General features: G+C 63.7%; 5 protein-coding genes across 8 annotated transcripts; 2 read left to right on the top strand and 3 right to left on the bottom strand.

Moving 5' to 3' along the window:
* Nucleotides 1–687: 687 nt before the first annotated feature.
* Nucleotides 688–4,297, bottom strand: LOC132332684 (probable D-lactate dehydrogenase, mitochondrial). Its single transcript, XM_059857201.1, is given in 12 exon segments — nt 688–1,022; nt 1,098–1,209; nt 1,295–1,385; nt 1,463–1,590; nt 2,237–2,365; nt 2,438–2,637; nt 2,715–2,874; nt 3,142–3,283; nt 3,367–3,508; nt 3,766–3,878; nt 3,993–4,058; nt 4,061–4,297. Coding segments are annotated over 12 exon segments (1,533 nt in total). The 5' UTR covers nt 4,145–4,297; the 3' UTR covers nt 688–856.
* Nucleotides 4,298–4,635: 338 nt separating this feature from the next.
* LOC132332685 (chymotrypsinogen 2-like) lies at nt 4,636–6,767 on the bottom strand. 2 transcript variants are annotated; one of them, XM_059857203.1, is made up of 7 exons: nt 6,657–6,767; nt 6,431–6,534; nt 6,243–6,322; nt 6,051–6,129; nt 5,378–5,558; nt 4,901–5,034; nt 4,636–4,826 (listed from the first exon to the last, which is right to left on the bottom strand). In XM_059857203.1, the coding sequence occupies exons 1-7, from the start codon at nt 6,721–6,723 to the stop codon at nt 4,665–4,667; spliced, it is 807 nt and encodes a 268-aa protein (XP_059713186.1). In that variant the 5' UTR covers nt 6,724–6,767; the 3' UTR covers nt 4,636–4,664. The 2 variants fall into 2 exon arrangements, with proteins under 2 accessions (XP_059713186.1, XP_059713185.1); XM_059857202.1 differs by having other exon boundaries at nt 6,630–6,738.
* Nucleotides 6,768–7,390: 623 nt separating this feature from the next.
* On the top strand, nt 7,391–9,495 carry LOC132332681 (chymotrypsinogen 2-like). 2 transcript variants are annotated; one of them, XM_059857198.1, is made up of 7 exons: nt 7,391–7,501; nt 7,624–7,727; nt 7,836–7,915; nt 8,029–8,107; nt 8,573–8,753; nt 9,097–9,230; nt 9,305–9,495. In XM_059857198.1, exons 1-7 carry the CDS (start codon nt 7,435–7,437, stop codon nt 9,464–9,466), a joined length of 807 nt encoding a protein of 268 aa, XP_059713181.1. In that variant the 5' UTR covers nt 7,391–7,434; the 3' UTR covers nt 9,467–9,495. The 2 variants fall into 2 exon arrangements, with proteins under 2 accessions (XP_059713181.1, XP_059713180.1); XM_059857197.1 differs by having other exon boundaries at nt 7,420–7,528.
* A 506-nt stretch (nt 9,496–10,001) lies between these two features.
* Nucleotides 10,002–11,063, top strand: LOC132332682 (probable D-lactate dehydrogenase, mitochondrial). The gene is made up of 4 exons (XM_059857199.1): nt 10,002–10,138; nt 10,253–10,365; nt 10,632–10,773; nt 10,857–11,063. Exons 1-4 carry the CDS (start codon nt 10,076–10,078, stop codon nt 11,046–11,048), a joined length of 510 nt encoding a protein of 169 aa, XP_059713182.1. The 5' UTR covers nt 10,002–10,075; the 3' UTR covers nt 11,049–11,063.
* A 427-nt stretch (nt 11,064–11,490) lies between these two features.
* On the bottom strand, nt 11,491–18,336 carry BCAR1 (BCAR1 scaffold protein, Cas family member). 2 transcript variants are annotated; one of them, XM_059857196.1, is made up of 7 exons: nt 18,226–18,336; nt 16,703–17,392; nt 15,328–15,489; nt 15,002–15,106; nt 13,428–14,576; nt 13,129–13,218; nt 11,491–12,791 (listed from the first exon to the last, which is right to left on the bottom strand). In XM_059857196.1, the coding sequence occupies exons 1-7, from the start codon at nt 18,235–18,237 to the stop codon at nt 12,276–12,278; spliced, it is 2,724 nt and encodes a 907-aa protein (XP_059713179.1). In that variant the 5' UTR covers nt 18,238–18,336; the 3' UTR covers nt 11,491–12,275. The 2 variants fall into 2 exon arrangements, with proteins under 2 accessions (XP_059713179.1, XP_059713177.1); XM_059857194.1 differs by lacking the exon at nt 18,226–18,336 and having other exon boundaries at nt 16,703–17,698.
* Between the last annotated feature and the right edge of the window lie 32 nt (nt 18,337–18,368).

Here is an 18,368-nt window from a genome sequence, read left to right as displayed (position 1 = left end):
CGGGCTCCTCTTGCCAAAACTGCCTCCCCTCTTTCTTTTCCATCGGCTTTGAGTTGGACCCTTTTGAGGAGGGTATGGGGAAGGCCCCAGTGGCCCCCCGGATGCTCCCAGCCACCCCTAGTCACAGGGGTGGCTTTGCTGGAGGTGCCAAGATGTTGTCATTTCATGGCAGTGACCCCCCTCGCCCATCCCCCTCCCCTCCTGGCGCGGCGGGCGCGTTTTCGTTGGTGAGACCTCCCCTGCTGGTGGCCGTGCCCCTGCGGGAAATCTTTCTGTATTTATATATTAAAAAAAAAATGGGGGAAAAAAGAGTTCAGAGCTTGGGGGGAGCTTCCTTCATTAGTCGAGGTGTTTTGATATGGTATTAAAACAATGTTCAATAAAACATTCACTGTTATTTTATTTCACTGGCTTTCTTGGTGAAGCAGTTGATGCCAGTGGGGTGCTGGAGCCCCCACCCACGCCAGTTCCCCTTCTGTGCCTGCCTTGTGGGGATAGCCACAGTAGTGCTCAGCAGGTGCCAGAGATCTCCCACCTGGCACCAGCAGCACTGCAGCTCAGGGGAAGTGGCTGAGGTGGGACCCTGACAGTCCTATCCTGCCCTGTGTGTGCTGTCTGGGACAGGGGCCTCCTGGGAAGGGGCTGGGGGGTCCTACCCCTCTAAATAACTTCACAGCACATGGACAGTGCGAGTCCAAAGGGTTTATTTGGGGTTTGAGTATCCCTGACCCCCAGAAGTGGGGATGGGGTGATTTGTAGGGACACATACAGTGGCACTGCAGGGCAGCATGGCCACCCTGGCCTTGACTCCAGGGGCTGAGGCTCCCCAGTGCCAGCTCAGTGCTGGTGCTCCCCCTCAGAGCACCTTGCCAGGGTTCATGAGGTTGTGGGGGTCGAGTGCAGCCTTGATGGAGCGCAGGGTGTCCAGGCCCTCCGGGCCCAGCTCCTCCTGCAGCAGTGCCCGCTTGCCCAGCCCCACGCCGTGCTCCCCGGTACAGGTGCCCCCTGCTGCCAGTGCCCGCCTGTGGGACAAGGAAGGACAGGGGATGGGGACATCTGTCTGTCCAGCCCCGGCCCCCCAGAGCACCCTGGCCCACCTGCCCAGGCGCTGGGTGAAGGCGTGGATGCGCTGGGCCTCCTCTGGGTCCTGGGAATTGAAGATGAGGATGCAGTGGAAGTTGCCATCACCCACATGTCCCACCATGGGTCCTGCAAGGCCATGGGTGGATGAGCTGTGGTGTGGAGGATAGTGACCCCCATCCCCTCTGTCCCAGGGGGCTGTGGCCCTGCTGACCGGTGAGGCTGGAGGCCTGCAGGTCCTGCTTGGTCTCCACCACCACATCAGGCAGGCGGGAGATGGGCACACAGACGTCCGTGGAGTAGCCCTGGGCCAGGGAGGGCAGAGCTGTGGCACTCAGAGCACCGTGGGCGCTGCTGCCATCATCCCCACCCTTGTGCCTACCTGGCAGCCGGGCCGCAGGGCCAGGGCAGCGTACCAGGCGTTGTGGCGCATGGCCCAGAGCTGCTCGCGCTCCTCCTGCCCCTCCGCCCAGGCCAGGCCGGAGCCACCGTTCTGTTGCACAATCTCCTCTGAAGGTGATCAGGAGCTCTGGGACAGGACCCATGGCATCCCCCAGGTGCCCAGCCCTTACCCACGACCTCCAGTACCCATCCTAGCCACCCATCCCACATACTGGGATACTCCTGGTCCCTCTGTCCCTTGTCCCTGGGACCCTGTCCACCACCCTGTGACACCCCTAGTCCCCCCTCCTTCCCATGTTCATGAGCCCCTCAGCAGACCCCCAGAGCACACACCCATCCCTCACAGTAGTGTCTTCCCAGTCCCCATCCCAAGCATCCATTGCTGGTCCCCTCTCCGTGGTCCTGGGCACTTATGCCTCTCCTCAGGACACCCCCGATCTCCTATCCCCTATCCATGACTCCAGGCCCCCAGTTCTATGCTCTGGTCATTTGTCCCTCATCCTGATGACCTCAAGGTCTCCAGTCCCCACCCAGCCCTGGGCACGCATCCCTCACCCCAGGACATGCCTGGTCCACTGTCCTATGTTCTGGACATCCATCACTCACCCCAGTGCTACATCATGGCCCCTCAGCACCCTGCTTCACTTCAGAACACCCTGATCCAGAGTCCCTGGGCACCCATCCCTCACCCCTGGGTGTCCATCAGGACCCCCAGCCCCAGTCACCCCCTCCTCCTTCCTGTTCCAAGCCATACCCGTCTGCTGCTGCTGCTCAGCCAGGCTACGCCGGGAGCCGTGCAGCTCCAGGAGGAGCGTAGCAGCCACTGGCAGCCTCATCCCACTGAAGCGGCCGCAGGCATCTGCCATCACCTCATCCAGGAACTCTGGGTGGGAGGAGGCAGGGTTGGGCTCCACCACTGGCACCTGGATCCCCACCTCTGGCTGGGGGCACTCACCGATGCGAGCCACAGGCACGGCGGCCTGCAGCACCTGCACGGTGCAAGCCACGGCCGCCCCCACGCTGGGGAAGGAGGCGATGGTGACAGCAGTGGCCTCGGGCAGCGGGTGCAGGCGCAGCGTGGCCTGAGTCAGGAAGCCCAGGGTGCCCTCAGAGCCCACGAAGAGCGAGGTCAGGTCGTAGCCGGCTGCCCGCTTCCTGCACAGAGCTGGTGAGCGGGCACCCACGTGGCACACAGCCAGCCCAGCACAGCCCCCCAGCCTCCCAGTGCCCACCTGGGCTGGCGCCCGGGGCCGGCCGTGTGGAGCAAGCGCCCGTCCGGCAGCACCACGCGCAGGTTGAGCACGTTGGGGCGCATGGTGCCGTAGCGCACGGCGTTGGTGCCCGAGGCTCCCGTGGCTGCCATGCCACAAAGAGAAGCGTCCGCCCCAGGGTCTGCAAGCAGGGGATGGGCAGGGGAGGCAAGTGGGGAAGGTGTCCCCTCCCGCATGGAAACCACTGGAACTTCAACCACAGCAAAACTATGGGCACCCCCAGAAGCAATGGGGCCGCTCCCACTCATATAGGAACCCCTGGGAGCATAGCACATGTATGGACACCACAGCACTCCCAACATTCCCATAATGTCCAGGCCTAAAGGAATCCCCAGCCCCTACACTGCTGTCACCCCCAGCCCCATGACTCCCCTCATGCCCACGGTACCGACAGGGAACCAGAGCCCGGTGCCACGCAGGTGCTTATTGAGGGCCTTGCGGGTGACACCTGGCTCCACAGTCACCGAGAAGTCCTCGAGGCTCAGCTCTGTGATGGCATCCATGCGGCTCAGGTCAAAGCAGACACCGCCCTGGCACAGGGGCACCCGGGGGTCTGGGCACGGCCAGGCACCGAGAGCCCCTGGGGGGTCAGAGGTGCCGGGGCAGCCCATACCTGCACGGCATTGACGCCTCCTTCCAGGCCGGTACCGGTGCCAAAGGGCACCATGGGCACACGGTAGCGGTGGCAGAGGGCTGCCAGCTCCTGCACCTGCCCCACCGCCTGGGGCCACACCACAACGTCCGGAGGGGCACAGCTGGGGGACAGGCAGCACCACTGGCCAACTGACTTATCCACTTGACCCTCCCCATGGCCCTTGCCCAGCCTGGCACTTGTCACACGCCCCTTGCCTTCCACACGGCCCCTTGTCTACCCAAATATTTCCCATTCCCAGACCCGGCCCCTCCCCTATGACCCCTTCCCCTTCCAATGGCTGTTGCCTTGCCCGGATCTCTTTTCTTCTCTACGACCCACCTTCCCCTCCCCAGGGCTCCCAGCTCCAGGGGCACTCACGGGTGCATGGACTCATCGTGGCCGTGCTGCTCCAGCACCGCTGGGGCCGTGGAGACATTGGGGGGCCCAACCATGGACTTCAGGGCCTCCACGAAGGCAGGGGGCAGCGAGGGCTGCGGGGGGAACAACGAGCACCCGTCAGGGATGCCCTGGGGAGAGTCTGATCGCGGGCACGAGGCCAAGTGACCACGTCAGGACATGAGTGGCCTTTGGAGCGCCGGACCCACCTTGGAGCAGCAGCTGCAGCGCCCCAAGGCTGCCGCCAGCGCCAGCACCCTCCGCAGGGCCATGTTGCAACACGGGACAAGAACGGGAACATGGGAACTGCACTGGACCGGGATATTGCCCTCCCCCCGCAGCCTGTCTGTCCCTCCCCCATGCTGACACCTTAAGGTGGCTCCAGCCACACGGAGTGTGTCCCTGGCAGAGGGACCTGGATCCCACCACTGCCTGTGCTCATGTTCCATGCTGTCCCCTGCCTGGGATGACTCACTGCAATCACCACAGCCCCTACCTTCACAGGTGTCCCCATGCCTGCTCAAGTATCCCCGCAGCTGGTCAGGGGTCCATGACCCCATAGGAGACCATGTGTCCCCACGCTCCTCCCTTTCCAGACAGGAGTCACCATGTCCCACTGCCCATCTGTCCCTGTTCCCAGCCAGGTGTCCCCATGCCCCCTGTCCATCTGTCCCCGTTCCCAGCCAGGTGTCCCCATGCCACTCAGCACTCCTCGACTAGTGTCCTCATGCCCAGAGAACTGACCCCCAGCCCACCGCATGCTCCCATCCTCAGCCGGGGGTCTCCCGGCCACCCGCCTGCCCCCAGCCCCGCTCCCGTGCGTCCCGGCATGGTGACAAGGACACAGTGCGCTCCGGGGGTGGCAGTGTTTATTGTGGGCCTCAGTTGGCCTCCAGGATGGAGTTGATCCAGTCGCGAAGCTTGGTGACACGGGCGTATACGGCGGGCGTCCTTGTGCTGCAGGTGTTGCTGCCCCAGGAGACGATGCCCACCAGGTTCCAGGCGCCGTCCTTATGGCACACCAGCGGGCCCCCAGAGTCGCCCTGCACGGGGCAGCGGGTGAGCGCCGGGGCGGGACCCGGGGCCGCCGCGGGCAGCGCGGGCCGGGAGCACCTACCATGCAGGAAGAGGCTCCGTCGCCACCGGCACAGACCATCACGTCGCGGATGCGGAAGCCCCAGAACTCCTTGCACTGGGTGTTGGTGAGCAAGGGCAGAGCCACCTGCTGCAGCACGGCCGGAGTGTGTGAGGCTGCGGGGAGAAGGGAGCGTCAGCGCCGGCACCGCCACCGGGAGCGGAGCGGGAATGGCGAAGGAGCTGGGACGGGGAGGGCGGGACCGTGATGATGGTGGGGATGGGGACAGGCATGGGGATTGGTGATGGCATGAGGAATGGGACTGGGATGGGGATTCAGATTCAGATTTGCATGGGGATCTGGATGGGAGGTTGCCATGAACATTATGATTCAGATGAGGACAGGCACTGACCATATGGATGAGGAAGGGGACAGGCAAGTCAGCGGACAAGGATGGGCATGGGGATTTGGATGAGGCAGGGGACAGGAATGGGGATGGGGACAAGAAAGTGCAGTTACCGCTGGAGTCAGTGAGCCCCCAGCCAGTGGTGACGCAGGTCATTCCCCCCGGGAATTCATCGGTGGCCTTGGGCAGGCAGACGGGGGACACGCGATCTGACAGCTGCGCCGGAGTGGCCAGTTTGATCAGGGTGATGTCGTCACGGATGGTCAGCATGTTGAACTTGGGGTTCTTGAAGACCTGAAGCACGCAGCAGTGCTCTCAGCACCTGCACCCCCTGCCAGGGCGCCGGGCACACCACAGGGATTGGTAGGGACCAGTGGGGACCAGTGGGGACCCTGGGGGGCTGCTCCTGTGGGCCCCGTGATGGCAGGGTGTCTGAGCTGCAGGGCCCGGTCCCTGGGATGCTGGGGAGCAGGGTCATGTCCCCAGGTCGGGATGGAATGGGCCCTGAGGCCTGAACCCCTATCCCTTGGGAGTTCCTGGGAACATGGGGACATCCAGGGGTCCTGACCTGAAGGATGAGTGGGAGCAGGGACACCCCAGGGGATTGCAGTGCAGGGATGTGGGACACCACGGACACCCTGGGGAACCCTGACCCTCCGGATAAGGGGAACCGGGGACTCCTCAGGAGCACAAACCCCAGCACAAGGGGGACCCCGACATAAGCCCCCAGGCCGCCTCTGGTGGCCGTGGCATCCCGCAGGCACACAGACCCCGCCCCGGAGGTACCTTCTCGATTTTCAGTTCCTGCTGATCAGGGCCGGGTGCGTCCTGGTCGTAGGCGCCCACCACCACGGTGTCGGTTTTCCTGGGCACAGGCGGGCACTGAGCACGGGACACCGGCACGGGGACAGCGGGTTCCCAGGGCACCCTGTGCCCGTGCCCAGCCCCGGCCCGGCCGGCAGCAGTGCCGGTGCCTACCTGACGCCGCAGTGGGCAGCGGTGACCACCCAGTTCTCGCTGATCAGGGACCCGCCGCAGAAGTGGAAGCCGTTGTTGCGCTGCCGGGGAGAGAGCTGCCCTCAGCACCCGGCACCGCCGCCGGCGAGCTCCGTGCCCGGCCCCCGCACGGCGCCCACCCCTGCCTCCGGCCCGCCTCGGGCTCTCACCTGCAGGGACACCTGCCATGGCCAGGACCCTGGCACCGCCGCCTCCCCGTTGACAATGCGGGTGTAGCCACGGACGACGGGTGTGATGGCGGGCACGCCGCAGTCTGCGGGGCACAGGCGGCCGTGGGACGGCGGCTCCGGCCACCCCGGCCCCGTGTCCCCTCCCCACCACTCCCGCCCGCCAGAACCCCGAAGCCACCCCGCCAAGCCCCACGACCCCACGCACTCTCAGGGAGGGCGGCACGGGCAAAGCCCGCCAGAGCCAGGCAGCTCAACACCCACAGCAGAGCCATTGCCACTTGTGAGGACAGACCTGCCCGGCACCCGGTGGCTCTTATATGCACCCCTGGGCACCTCCCCGCTGCCCCTAGCCTTGCCACCGCGGCCTTGGGAGATAGTGTGGCAGCTGGAACTTTCCATGAAATGGCCTGGGAGCATGGCAGCTGGAGCCAGTACTGGAACCTTCTCACACAACCCCTTGGTGTCCCAGCACCTGGACCTCTGGATGAACCCCTATCTGGGTGGCAGCCCGGCAGGCCTCTACAGACCCAGCCCTAGGTGAACTCTGTGGTCCTTCCAAACTCCACCACTCCGTGACAAAGTGTGTGGGCAGCCCAGAAAACCCCACCATATCTTTGGCTACAACTGCAGCAGCCTGAGCAGCACATCAAGGGAGGGAATTCTGCTCCTCTACTCTGCTATGCTGAGACCATGCATGCAGTGCTGTGTCCAGCTCTGGGACCACAGTTATTAAGGACATGGGCCAGCTAGAATAGTTCCAAGGATGTTTAGGAGCCAGCATTTAGTCCAGGCCAGTGCTGGCCCACAGCCATAGCCAAGGATACTGGCTCCAGCTGCCATGCTCCCAGGCCATTTCATGGAAAGTTCCAGCTGCCACACTATCTCCCAAGGCCGCGGTGGCAAGGCTAGGGGCAGCGGGGAGGTGCCCAGGGGTGCATATAAGAGCCACCGGGTGCCGGGCAGGTCTGTCCTCACAAGTGGCAATGGCTCTGCTGTGGGTGTTGAGCTGCCTGGCTCTGGCGGGCTTTGCCCGTGCCGCCCTCCCTGAGAGTGCGTGGGGTCGTGGGGCTTGGCGGGGTGGCTTCGGGGTTCTGGCGGGCGGGAGTGGTGGGGAGGGGACACGGGGCCGGGGTGGCCGGAGCCGCCGTCCCACGGCCGCCTGTGCCCCGCAGACTGCGGCGTGCCCGCCATCACACCCGTCGTCCGTGGCTACACCCGCATTGTCAACGGGGAGGCGGCGGTGCCAGGGTCCTGGCCATGGCAGGTGTCCCTGCAGGTGAGAGCCCGAGGCGGGCCGGAGGCAGGGGTGGGCGCCGTGCGGGGGCCGGGCACGGAGCTCGCCGGCGGCGGTGCCGGGTGCTGAGGGCAGCTCTCTCCCCGGCAGCGCAACAACGGCTTCCACTTCTGCGGCGGGTCCCTGATCAGCGAGAACTGGGTGGTCACCGCTGCCCACTGCGGCGTCAGGTAGGCACCGGCACTGCTGCCGGCCGGGCCGGGGCTGGGCACGGGCACAGGGTGCCCTGGGAACCCGCTGTCCCCGTGCCGGTGTCCCGTGCTCAGTGCCCGCCTGTGCCCAGGAAAACCGACACCGTGGTGGTGGGCGCCTACGACCAGGACGCACCCGGCCCTGATCAGCAGGAACTGAAAATCGAGAAGGTACCTCCGGGGCGGGGTCTGTGTGCCTGCGGGATGCCACGGCCACCAGAGGCGGCCTGGGGGCTTATGTCGGGGTCCCCCTTGTGCTGGAGTCCCCGGTTCCCCTTATCCGGAGGGTCAGGGTTCCCCAGGGTGTCCGTGGTGTCCCACATCCCTGCACTGCAATCCCCTGGGGTGTCCCTGCTCCCACTCATCCTTCAGGTCAGGACCCCTGGATGTCCCCATGTTCCCAGGAACTCCCAAGGGATAGGGGTTCAGGCCTCAGGGCCCATTCCATCCCGACCTGGGGACATGACCCTGCTCCCCAGCATCCCAGGGACCGGGCCCTGCAGCTCAGACACCCTGCCACCACGGGGCCCACAGGAGCAGCCCCCCAGGGTCCCCACTGGTCCCTACCAATCCCTGTGGTGTGCCCGGCGCCCTGGCAGGGGGTGCAGGTGCTGAGAGCACTGCTGCGTGCTTCAGGTCTTCAAGAACCCCAAGTTCAACATGCTGACCATCCGCGACGACATCACCCTGATCAAACTGGCCACTCCGGCGCAGCTGTCAGATCGCGTGTCCCCCGTCTGCCTGCCCAAGGCCACCGATGAATTCCCGGGGGGAATGACCTGCGTCACCACTGGCTGGGGGCTCACTGACTCCAGCGGTAACTGCACTTTCTTGTCCCCATCCCCATTCCTGTCCCCTGCCTCATCCAAATCCCCATGCCCATCCTTGTCCGCTGACTTGCCTGTCCCCTTCCTCATCCATATGGTCAGTGCCTGTCCTCATCTGAATCATAATGCTCATGGCAACCTCCCATCCAGATCCCCATGCAAATCTGAATCTGAATCCCCATCCCAGTCCCATTCCTCATGCCATCACCAATCCCCATGCCTGTCCCCATCCCCACCATCATCACAGTCCCGCCCTCCCCGTCCCAGCTCCTTCGCCATTCCCGCTCCGCTCCCGGTGGCGGTGCCGGCGCTGACGCTCCCCTCTCCCCGCAGCCTCACACACTCCGGCCGTGCTGCAGCAGGTGGCTCTGCCCTTGCTCACCAACACCCAGTGCAAGGAGTTCTGGGGCTTCCGCATCCGCGACGTGATGGTCTGTGCCGGTGGCGACGGAGCCTCTTCCTGCATGGTAGGTGCCCCCGGCCCGCGCTGCCCGCGGCGGCCCCGGGTCCCGCCCCGGCGCTCACCCGCTGCCCCGTGCAGGGCGACTCTGGGGGCCCGCTGGTGTGCCATAAGGACGGCGCCTGGAACCTGGTGGGCATCGTCTCCTGGGGCAGCAACACCTGCAGCACAAGGACGCCCGCCGTATACGCCCGTGTCACCAAGCTTCGCAACTGGATCAACTCCATCCTGGAGGCCAACTGAGGCCCGCAATAAACACTGCCACCCCCGGAGCGCACTGTGTCCTTGTCACCATGCCGGGATGCACGGGAGCGTGGCTGGGGGCAGGCGGGTGGCTGGGAGACCCCCGGCTGAGGATGGGAGCATGCGGTGGGCTGGGGGTCAGTTCTCTGGGCATGAGGACACTAGTCGAGGAGTGCTGAGTGGCATGGGGACACCTGGCTGGGAACGGGGACAGATGGACAGGGGGCATGGGGACACCTGGCTGGGAACAGGGACAGATGGGCAGTGGGACATGGTGACTCCTGTCTGGAAAGGGAGGAGCGTGGGGACACATGGTCTCCTATGGGGTCATGGACCCCTGACCAGCTGCGGGGATACTTGAGCAGGCATGGGGACACCTGTGAAGGTAGGGGCTGTGGTGATTGCAGTGAGTCATCCCAGGCAGGGGACAGCATGGAACATGAGCACAGGCAGTGGTGGGATCCAGGTCCCTCTGCCAGGGACACACTCCGTGTGGCTGGAGCCACCTTAAGGTGTCAGCATGGGGGAGGGACAGACAGGCTGCGGGGGGAGGGCAATATCCCGGTCCCGTGCAGTTCCCATGTTCCCGTTCTTGTCCCGTGTTGCAACATGGCCCTGCGGAGGGTGCTGGCGCTGGCGGCAGCCTTGGGGCGCCGCAGCTGCTGCTCCAAGGTGGGTCCGGCGCTCCAAAGGCCACTCAGGTCCTGACGTGGTCACTTGGCCTCGTGCCCGCGATCAGACCCTCCCCAGGGCATCCCTGATGGGTGCTCGTTGTTCCCCCCGCAGCCCTCGCTGCCCCCTGCCTTCGTGGAGGCCCTGAAGTCCATGGTTGGGCCCCCCAATGTCTCCACGGCCCCAGCGGTGCTGGAGCAGCACGGCCACGATGAGTCCATGCACCCGTGAGTGCCCCTGGAGCTGGGAGCCCTGGGGAGGGGAAGGTCCACGGGAAGGGTCGTAGAGAAGAAAAGAGATCCGGGCAAGGCAACAGCCATTGGAAGGGGAAGGGGTCATAGGGGAGGGGCCGGTTCTGGGAATGGGAAATATTTGGGTAGACAAGGGGCCGTGGGGAAGGCAAGGGGCGTGTGACAAGTGCCAGGCTGGGCAAGGGCCATGGAGAGGGTCAAGTGGATAAGTCAGTTGGCCAGTGGTGCTGCCTGTCCCCCAGCTGTGCCCCCCCGGACGTCGTGGTGTGGCCCCAGGCGGTGGGGCAGGTGCAGGAGCTGGCAGCCCTCTGCCACCGCTACCGTGTGCCCATGGTGCCCTTTGGCACCGGTACCGGCCTGGAAGGAGGCGTCAATGCCGTGCAGGTATGGGCTGCCCCGGCACCTCTGACCCCCCAGGGGCTCTCGGTGCCCGGCCGTGCCCAGACCCCTGGGTGCCCCTGTGCCAGGGCGGTGTCTGCTTTGACCTGAGCCGCATGGATGCCATCACAGAGCTGAGCCTCGAGGACTTCTCGGTGACTGTGGAGCCAGGTGTCACCCGCAAGGCCCTCAATAAGCACCTGCGTGGCACCGGGCTCTGGTTCCCTGTCGGTACCGTGGGCATGAGGGGAGTCATGGGGCTGGGGGTGACAGCAGTGTAGGGGCTGGTGATGAGGACACACTTGAGGAGCTGAGGATTGTGGCATGTCCATACATGTGCTGATTGCAGGGCAGTAGCAGAGAGGGTGCCACAGTTCCTGAGGTTCTGGAAGGGGTGGATAGCCAGGACCAGAAATGCTTGGGATCACGGACTACCATCCTCTCTGCCTCACCAAAGCCATAGGTCCCATGTTGTCCACGGTCCCTGGCAAGGTGCTGTGAGGGACACTCATCTGATACTGGTTCTAGGGCCACGTGGCCCCAGTTCCCTGCACTGCCACCCCTCATTTCCCCCCAACCCTCTTAGGCCCCTCCCTGGTGTCCCAGTAACCCTCTGTGCACCAGCAGTCTCCAAAGGCTAGGAGTTTTTTTTAGGATAGGATCTTCCTAGCCCTGCCACAGGGCCTCTCCCTTACCCCAGCAGGCACACAAATACCCAGGAGATAAGGGGAGTTTCTAGGCAAATCTTTATACTGCTGAGGGACTTGGGGCCAAGTTTTGGAGGGGGCTGCCACGTGGTAGCTCCGGGAACCAGCGGAAGCTCCCCCTGTGTTCAAAAGGCACCAATTTTTCGGTTCGCGTTTCAGTTACAGCTGGTACTGTAGCACAACCCAAGACGTGAGAACGCACAAGTCAGCCCCTTCCTGCCCCAGCAGCTCCCCACAACCCCTAACCCCCCTGGGGACCCCAATCCCCAGCCTCCAGCACACAAGGCGACAGTACAACCCATCTCTGTTACACTGTCCCACCATCACAGGGGATGGCTTCCACACCATTAGAATCTCCTGGCCACTGTGAAGTTCTTCAGAGTCCACAGGAGAGTCCTCCCGAGAGCAGAGCAGCCACAGCATCACAAAGGGCAGCTCAAGTTGCCAGGCACATCCTTGACTCACCAGAGACATGGCCCCATGCCCTTCAGCCCAGAATTGGCTGCCGGTTTTGTATGCAGAGAGGACAGTGGAAAAGGAGTGGACACAGATCCATCTCCCAGCTTAGCTTCATTATGGGCACAGCTCAAACCATTCCTGGCCCCTGGCCAGAGGGAGGAGGAAGGGGTATGATGGCTGCAGCCCCTCACCTCTATTCCCACAGAGCCCCAGTCCCCCGGTGTGCGTGGGAGTCTCTATGTACATGTCTGCTTACACCGGGTGGAGAGGACTTGCATGGAGGGAAATGCATATCTGGGGAAGGGTGGAGGCCAGAGAGAGGGGACAGTACCCCTGAGGCCATCACATGGCTGCCAGCTGGCCCAGCACCATCCTGAACTGCTGCGTGCTGTTGGCGAGGTCCTTGACACGCTCCACCATGTCCTTGGAGGCAGAAGGAGATGGGTAGTGGAGGGCGGCTGCCTTGGTGGTCATCACGATCTCCTTGAGCATCTCACAGAGGAGGTTGCTGTAGTGCATCACCTTGTGCTGGACATCCTGGGCCTTGGCCTGGCGGGACAGCGTGTCCCCAATAAAGACGAGCTTGTGGGCACTGAGGATGACAAACTTGCTGTGGGCCACAAAGATCTTGGGAGGTTGGTTGGTGCTGACAGCAGTGAAGAAGGCATCGACAGCATTGGTGAGTGTGGTGAGGTTGGCCTCGCACTGCTCCAGGTAGAAGAGGAGGAGCTGGCGGTCAGCAGGACACAGTGTCCCACCGCCCCGTGCGGGGCTGTAGTGCTGGGGGGGGCTCCAGTTGGACAGGTCGTTGTCGATGGGGCGCGTCACCTCCTGCTCCAGCCGCTCAAACTGCTTCAGCTGTGGGAGAGATGGGCGTGGGGCAGGGTGGCCACTGAGCCAGCACCTGCTCCCCTCCATGGAGCCACCAGCACAGGTGGCCATGGCCACCAGCCCCAGGAAACACAGTGAGAGACAGCACCAGCCCCAGGACAGCCATGCTAGGCTCTTCTCCAGGATCAAAGTGCCTACTCCCCTCTTTACTAGCATAGCACTGGTATGGAAGGCAAGGTAGAATGCACCATGAGAACATCCAGGGAAGAGGGCTGTGATCAGACCAGCAGCAGAGGTTACAACAGAAGCAAGACATGGGACCTTGTGCATAGTGGCACCCACCTGCCTGCCCCAGTGCCCTTACCTGCTGGTGCTCTAGCTGGTCCTTGCTCTGCCGGATGATGTTGCCTTTCTCCAGCAGCTCCTTCTGGGTCTTCTCAAACTCCTCTTTGCCCTGCAGGGGCATGACATAGAAGGGGTCAGCAACATAAGCCTTTCCAGGGAGCTCCCACCTGCCCTGGGACATCTCTGGTCTACAAAGCCCTCAAGCAGGAGGGTAAGAGCAAAACTTAGGCAGAAGCAGAGCTGCCTAATCCCCCCTGTGCCAGAGAGCCACCATCATAAACACTCCCTGTGGGAAGCAGCCCCCATACCCGTGCCCACCTGGAGATGGACATAGTCATAATCCTCCATCCAGCCGCTCTCACTGTTCTCATAGGGCCCGTCAGGTGACTCCTGGGCCAGCAACTTGGGAGGGGAGGGCAGGGGCCGTGACTGGATGCTGCTGGCCTTATCAGAGGGGTGAGGGGGCCCATGGCCACCACTCTCCACTGCTGGCTTTGTCCGTTTGAAGAGAAGAGAGGCATTGCCATGCAGGAAGGAAGCCAACTGCTTAGTGTCATCAGGAACACCACGCGAGTGCATGATGAAGTGCTCCAAGTCATCTGTGCCTGGCTTGCTGCTGGCCAGAGCACTGGGGGCCCAGTGGCAAGCGTCCAGCGCTTGGCCGTGCCGTGCCAGGGCCTGGTAGACCTCCTCCATCTTTTGCAGCTGCTTGCTGAGCTTGGTGTAGAGAGAGCGGTCAGAGGCCTGGGCAGCATTGCCCACTGCCCCCCGGGCAAACTCCAGCAGGTCCCGGAGGGCCGTCCGGACACCCTCAGCCGCCCCACGGATGTTGGCAGCATTGGCCTCCATGTGCTCGGGGCTGCGCCAGTTGGTGCTGATAAAGGACATGAGGTAGGAGACAGCGCTGCTGACGCCACTCTGGAGCTTGGCCAGTGTCTCCATGGCGGCATCCAAGTCCAGGGAAAACTCCTTGCCGGCTCCCTTAGCCGGCTCCTTCACAGGTACCACGTCCAGCGAGGATGTGGAGATGTTGCTGCGGGTGCTGCCTGTGCTGGAAGCCGAGAGGCGCTTGGCATCAGCACCTTTGGCCTCGCGGTCTACTTGTGGTGGGACATCGTAGATGTACTCGCCCTCTGTGTCCACAGAGCCTTTGCCTGGGGCGTGCAGGTCCCGGGGCACATCATACACCTCCTGGGAGGGGAAGGTGGATCCCCCCAGCTTCTTGAGGCTGGGGGGCACATCGTAGATCTCATGGGAAAGTGGCAGCTCAGAAGCACCTTTCCCAGCTGCTGGGGGCACATCGTAGACATCCTCTGGCAAGTAGGGCTCCTGCTGGGCCAGGATCAGGGGGTGGCGAGCGGGGTCAAAGGCTTTCTGCTTGGCAAAGGCGGGTGGCACATCGTAGGTCTCCTCCCGCGCTGGCCCATCTGGCACGTCCTTGCTCACCGAGGGGGGGACATCGTACACCTGCAAGGGCAGAGGAGTGTCACTGTCAGCGCTGCTGGGAGAGGTGGCCTGGTGCAGGTGTGGAGGCACAGGCTGGCTGCCCCAAGCTGCAGGGCATGCAAGTGGCAGCACTGAGCATCCAAGACTGCACTGGGATGAAGCCATGCACCCCAGGGGTGCCCCTGCCCTTTGGCACAGGAATCAAAAAATTCTAGAGCAGCCCAGGTTGGAAGGGACTTTGAAAGATCATCTGGTCCAACCTCATCCCCTGGATGTGAACACCCAGCAACCCATTCCTTAGCATTCTGAAAGTCTCCAGTGCCAGGGACACCACCACATCTTTGGGGAGACTGATCTAGTAAATTATATTTTTCACTGTAAAAATTTTTTCCCTGTAAAATGTCATTTTTACACAAAGAAGCTGGGAGCTTCCCAGCAGCACTTACAGTCTGGTGCAAGTTCTTCTCCACGCTGGGGGGCACGTCGTAGATCTCTTGCCCTGGGTCCTGCCCATTGGGACCCTTCACTGCCATGGGAGGAGTGTCATAGACCTGGAGAGGGGGAACATAGGACAATGTGTCAAGAGATGGTGTGGCCACCCACCTCCTCTCAGGGACCAGCTGGGAATGGTGGAGGTGCTCAGAAGTGGCACTGAGGTCCATAAAGTTTTGGGTGCAATTTAGCCTGGTATGGATTTCAGGCTGTGAAAGATCATCTCCCATTCTTAAGGGCAGAGCCAGAGATTCCCCCCTGACACTCCAAGCAGCCTCACCTCCTGGCTGAACTGGCTCGGGACCCCTCCTCGGACAGGTGGCACATCATAGATCTCCTGGGAGCCCGTGGAGATTAGGTGGCGAGGGAAATCATACTCAACCTGCTCACCCTTGGGGGAGTCATAGACATACACCTGGCCCACACGGGTGGGCACCAGCACCTGGAAAGAGGAAAAAGACACGATGTGGACACTACCGAGCATCTCCCACCCTGCATCATTCCCCCAAAACCCGGCAACAGGGCCAGAGAGAGGATGGTTGCTGGATTCTGTACTGGACTGCCTGGAATCAGGGTGTGCCCGGTGCCACGGGAGGGCGCTCCCCGGCCGGGTGTGCGGCGATGCCGGGGACGGGATGATATCACCGGTTATTTATAGCGGCGATAGAGTCTCAGCGAGAGACAAAGCCCGGCCGGCACAGCCGTGGCATGCAGAAAGCAACGGCCGATCCAGGCATGGGCCAGGGTCTACCAACACCTGGAGATTCCTCCCTACCCACAGCTCCATGCCTGAATGGGTCATTTCATGGTGACACCAGAGCGGAGAATAACCAAACCCGGAGGGTAATGGCACCCTACCCAACCAGGGCCAAGGAGGGCTGAGGTGTTGGGCTGGTTCTTACTTTTTGGATGTTTCTTGTGCCCTAGCTGTGATTTGGCAGCTCCCTCCCCTCACTGGCTGCTTCCCAGGGGTATGAGTTGGAGTGGCCTTCCCGGAAAACATGATACTGAAAGCACCTCACTCCTCTTCCCTGGGATGACGTGCCAGGGTAGGGGCAGAGCCAGGAGGCTGGTGTCCAGGATGGAGCCCTTAGGCTCCATGCTGGGGACAGCCTGGTGCCTCACCCTTGCCTCACCAGCGTACCTAGCAAGTACTGGCAGGCTGCCTGGCACAGTCGGGAAATGCTGGCACTGCCTGTCTGTTCCTGTGTGTGCTCCCAGGAGGAACAAAATCTCACAGCATTGTGCTGGGTACTACAGCTACTTCCACAGCTCCAGAACCTGGCACCCCAAAATAACTCTTGGGTTACCAACATTCTGTGCCCATACCAAACACACTGCCATGCCCTGGGTGACACCAGCAGAGCCTACGTAAGAGACCACAAGGACCAGAGTGCTGAATGCTGTGCCAGCCCCCAGAAGGGTAGCTCACACCCACCGGGGCACCTCAGCCACTGCAGGGACCCTCCCAGTGCATCCACTCCTGCCAGCAGTGTGGGCAAGGATGCCCACACAACCCCAGCAATGGGCACATGGGCTGCCTGCTCCAAGTGTAGCAAGCTGAGAAACCCAAGCTGTGCCACCCACTTGTACCCATAGACCACAAAGCACCCCACAAACACAACACACTCCCAAGTGCAATCTCCCCATCCTACCTTTCCCTGGGGCTTGTGCCCTTCCCAGCTCCTCATGTCCAATGACGGTGGCACCTGGTAGATTTCTTGAGCCTGACCAGCTGAAGGAGGAACCTGGTAGACATCCTGGGGGGGACTGGCAGAGCCTCCTGGGTATGCCTCTGCTGCCTGGCCCAGGGAGGGGGGAACCTGGTAGATTTCCTGTCCCGGGTTGGGGAAGGTGTGGGGAGGTGCCTGCTTCGGGTAGGTGGAAGGCTGCTTAGCTGGGGCAGGAGGAAACTGTCCAGTGGGTGCTGAGCCTGGGTAGAGACCCTGCTGTCCCTTGTTGGGGACTGGCATCAGATAGACATTGTCCCCTTGGGGGGCATAAGCAGGGTGCATGGGGGTGTACTGCGAGGCAGGCGACAGCGGGGTGTAGCCCCCTTGGTGGTGGAAGGCCAGAGCCGGCTGGGGTACAGATGGCTGCGGCGGTGCCTGCCCCTGTGCCGGGGCAGGCGCTTGCTGCTGCGGCTGCTTCTTGTCGTACATCCCCACGAGAATCTTGAGGCGGTTCCCGGGAACGATGCCCTGCCGGCCATGGAGCGAACAGAGCCACCAGCCATCCAGCCCCTGCGTGTTGCGCTCCAGCACCGTCATGATGTCGCCCTTGCGGAAGGAGAGCTCGTCCGGGGACTCGGCCACGTTGTCGTACAGCGCCTTGGCCAGCACGTTCTGGAAGAGAGCCCCGCGGCGGGGCGGTGAGCCGGTCCCCGCCGGCCGGTGGGGCGTCATCCCGGCGGGCGACAGCGGGGCGGCAACTCAGCACCGGGACGGAGCCCCGCGGGCCGGGGGTTTCGCCGCGCAGCTCCCGCCAGCTGGATCTTCCCGTTCCAGCCACCGCGGGATTCCTCGCTGGAGCAAAACCCACCCTTCCCAGAGGTGGTGCTGGGAAGGGGCCGGGCCCTTCCGCCTCCCCGGTTTCGGGGGGCCTCCTCTGCCTCTCCCGCCCCTTCCCTCCGCCGACTGGGAGGAAGTGCCGGGGCGGTGAGTCAGCCGTGGCCGTGGCCATCGCACGGCACCCGTAGTCGGGCCCGGGCCCCTTCCACCCCGTGGGGTCGCCCAGTCGGGCCTCGGCGGCACCTGCCAGCGCTGCTTGGGGCCGCGGCGGCGGGACAGGTCGCGGCCCGCCCGGGACGCCAGGTCCGGACTCTCGGCTGTCCCGGGGCCCTGCCCGCCGCCGGTGCAGCCCCGCCCGGTGGGGCAGAGGCCTGGGGAGGCCCCTGGCCCCGCTGGGCCCCCCGCGAGTCCCGCAGCTCCCTGACCCGGCAGGAGGGAGGGAAGGGGCAGGCAAGGCCTGGCCGTCTCGGAGCGGGGGAGCTCGGCCAAGGTCACGCCAGTGGGATCGGCCGCACAGGAGAGGCCCTGCCCGGGCCGAGCTGAGGGGGCTGAGGCCTTCCTCCGCCTCCTCGTCCTCCTCCTAAAACAGGGCCCCCCAGCAGCCGTTCCCCCGCACCCTACCTGTCCCCGCACACGCCCCCCGTGTCTTCCCCCGTGCCCCCGCTCACCAGGTAGTTCATCTTCCCGCGGGGCCGCTCCGGCCGCAGCGGGCCGGGTGCGGGGCCGAGGGCCGGGCCGGGCCGGGGGCGGCGGGGCCAGGGCGCGCGGGCGGCGGCGGCGCCGTAGGGATCGTTATAGCGCCGCGCGCGCC

This window comes from Haemorhous mexicanus, chromosome 12 (assembly GCF_027477595.1).
Source record: "Haemorhous mexicanus isolate bHaeMex1 chromosome 12, bHaeMex1.pri, whole genome shotgun sequence".
Taxonomy (NCBI): Eukaryota; Metazoa; Chordata; class Aves; order Passeriformes; family Fringillidae; genus Haemorhous; species Haemorhous mexicanus.
This window is presented reverse-complemented; position numbering and strand designations above follow the sequence as displayed.

What these genes read in the sequence shown, in the direction of transcription:
- LOC132332685 (XM_059857202.1), bottom strand. Translation starts at nt 6,723, where the DNA reads ATGGCTCTGCTGTGGGTGTTGAGCTGCCTGGCTCTGGCGGGCTTTGCC. An exon ending in GGGTCGTGGGGCTTGGCGGG is followed by an intron (nt 6,535 to 6,629) that starts GTGGCTTCGGGG and finishes TGTGCCCCGCAG; the next exon opens with ACTGCGGCGTGCCCGCCATC. An exon ending in GCTGCCCACTGCGGCGTCAG is followed by an intron (nt 6,130 to 6,242) that starts GTAGGCACCGGC and finishes GCCTGTGCCCAG; the next exon opens with GAAAACCGACACCGTGGTGG.
- LOC132332681 (XM_059857197.1), top strand. Translation starts at nt 7,435, where the DNA reads ATGGCTCTGCTGTGGGTGTTGAGCTGCCTGGCTCTGGCGGGCTTTGCC. An exon ending in GGGTCGTGGGGCTTGGCGGG is followed by an intron (nt 7,529 to 7,623) that starts GTGGCTTCGGGG and finishes TGTGCCCCGCAG; the next exon opens with ACTGCGGCGTGCCCGCCATC. An exon ending in ACGGAGCCTCTTCCTGCATG is followed by an intron (nt 9,231 to 9,304) that starts GTAGGTGCCCCC and finishes TGCCCCGTGCAG; the next exon opens with GGCGACTCTGGGGGCCCGCT.
- LOC132332682 (XM_059857199.1), top strand. Translation starts at nt 10,076, where the DNA reads ATGGCCCTGCGGAGGGTGCTGGCGCTGGCGGCAGCCTTGGGGCGCCGC. An exon ending in CACGATGAGTCCATGCACCC is followed by an intron (nt 10,366 to 10,631) that starts GTGAGTGCCCCT and finishes CCTGTCCCCCAG; the next exon opens with CTGTGCCCCCCCGGACGTCG. An exon ending in GAGGCGTCAATGCCGTGCAG is followed by an intron (nt 10,774 to 10,856) that starts GTATGGGCTGCC and finishes CCCCTGTGCCAG; the next exon opens with GGCGGTGTCTGCTTTGACCT.
- BCAR1 (XM_059857194.1), bottom strand. Translation starts at nt 17,452, where the DNA reads ATGACGCCCCACCGGCCGGCGGGGACCGGCTCACCGCCCCGCCGCGGG. An exon ending in GGCACAAGCCCCAGGGAAAG is followed by an intron (nt 15,490 to 16,702) that starts GTAGGATGGGGA and finishes TCCTCTTTCCAG; the next exon opens with GTGCTGGTGCCCACCCGTGT. An exon ending in ACCAGCTAGAGCACCAGCAG is followed by an intron (nt 12,792 to 13,128) that starts GTAAGGGCACTG and finishes TCTCTCCCACAG; the next exon opens with CTGAAGCAGTTTGAGCGGCT.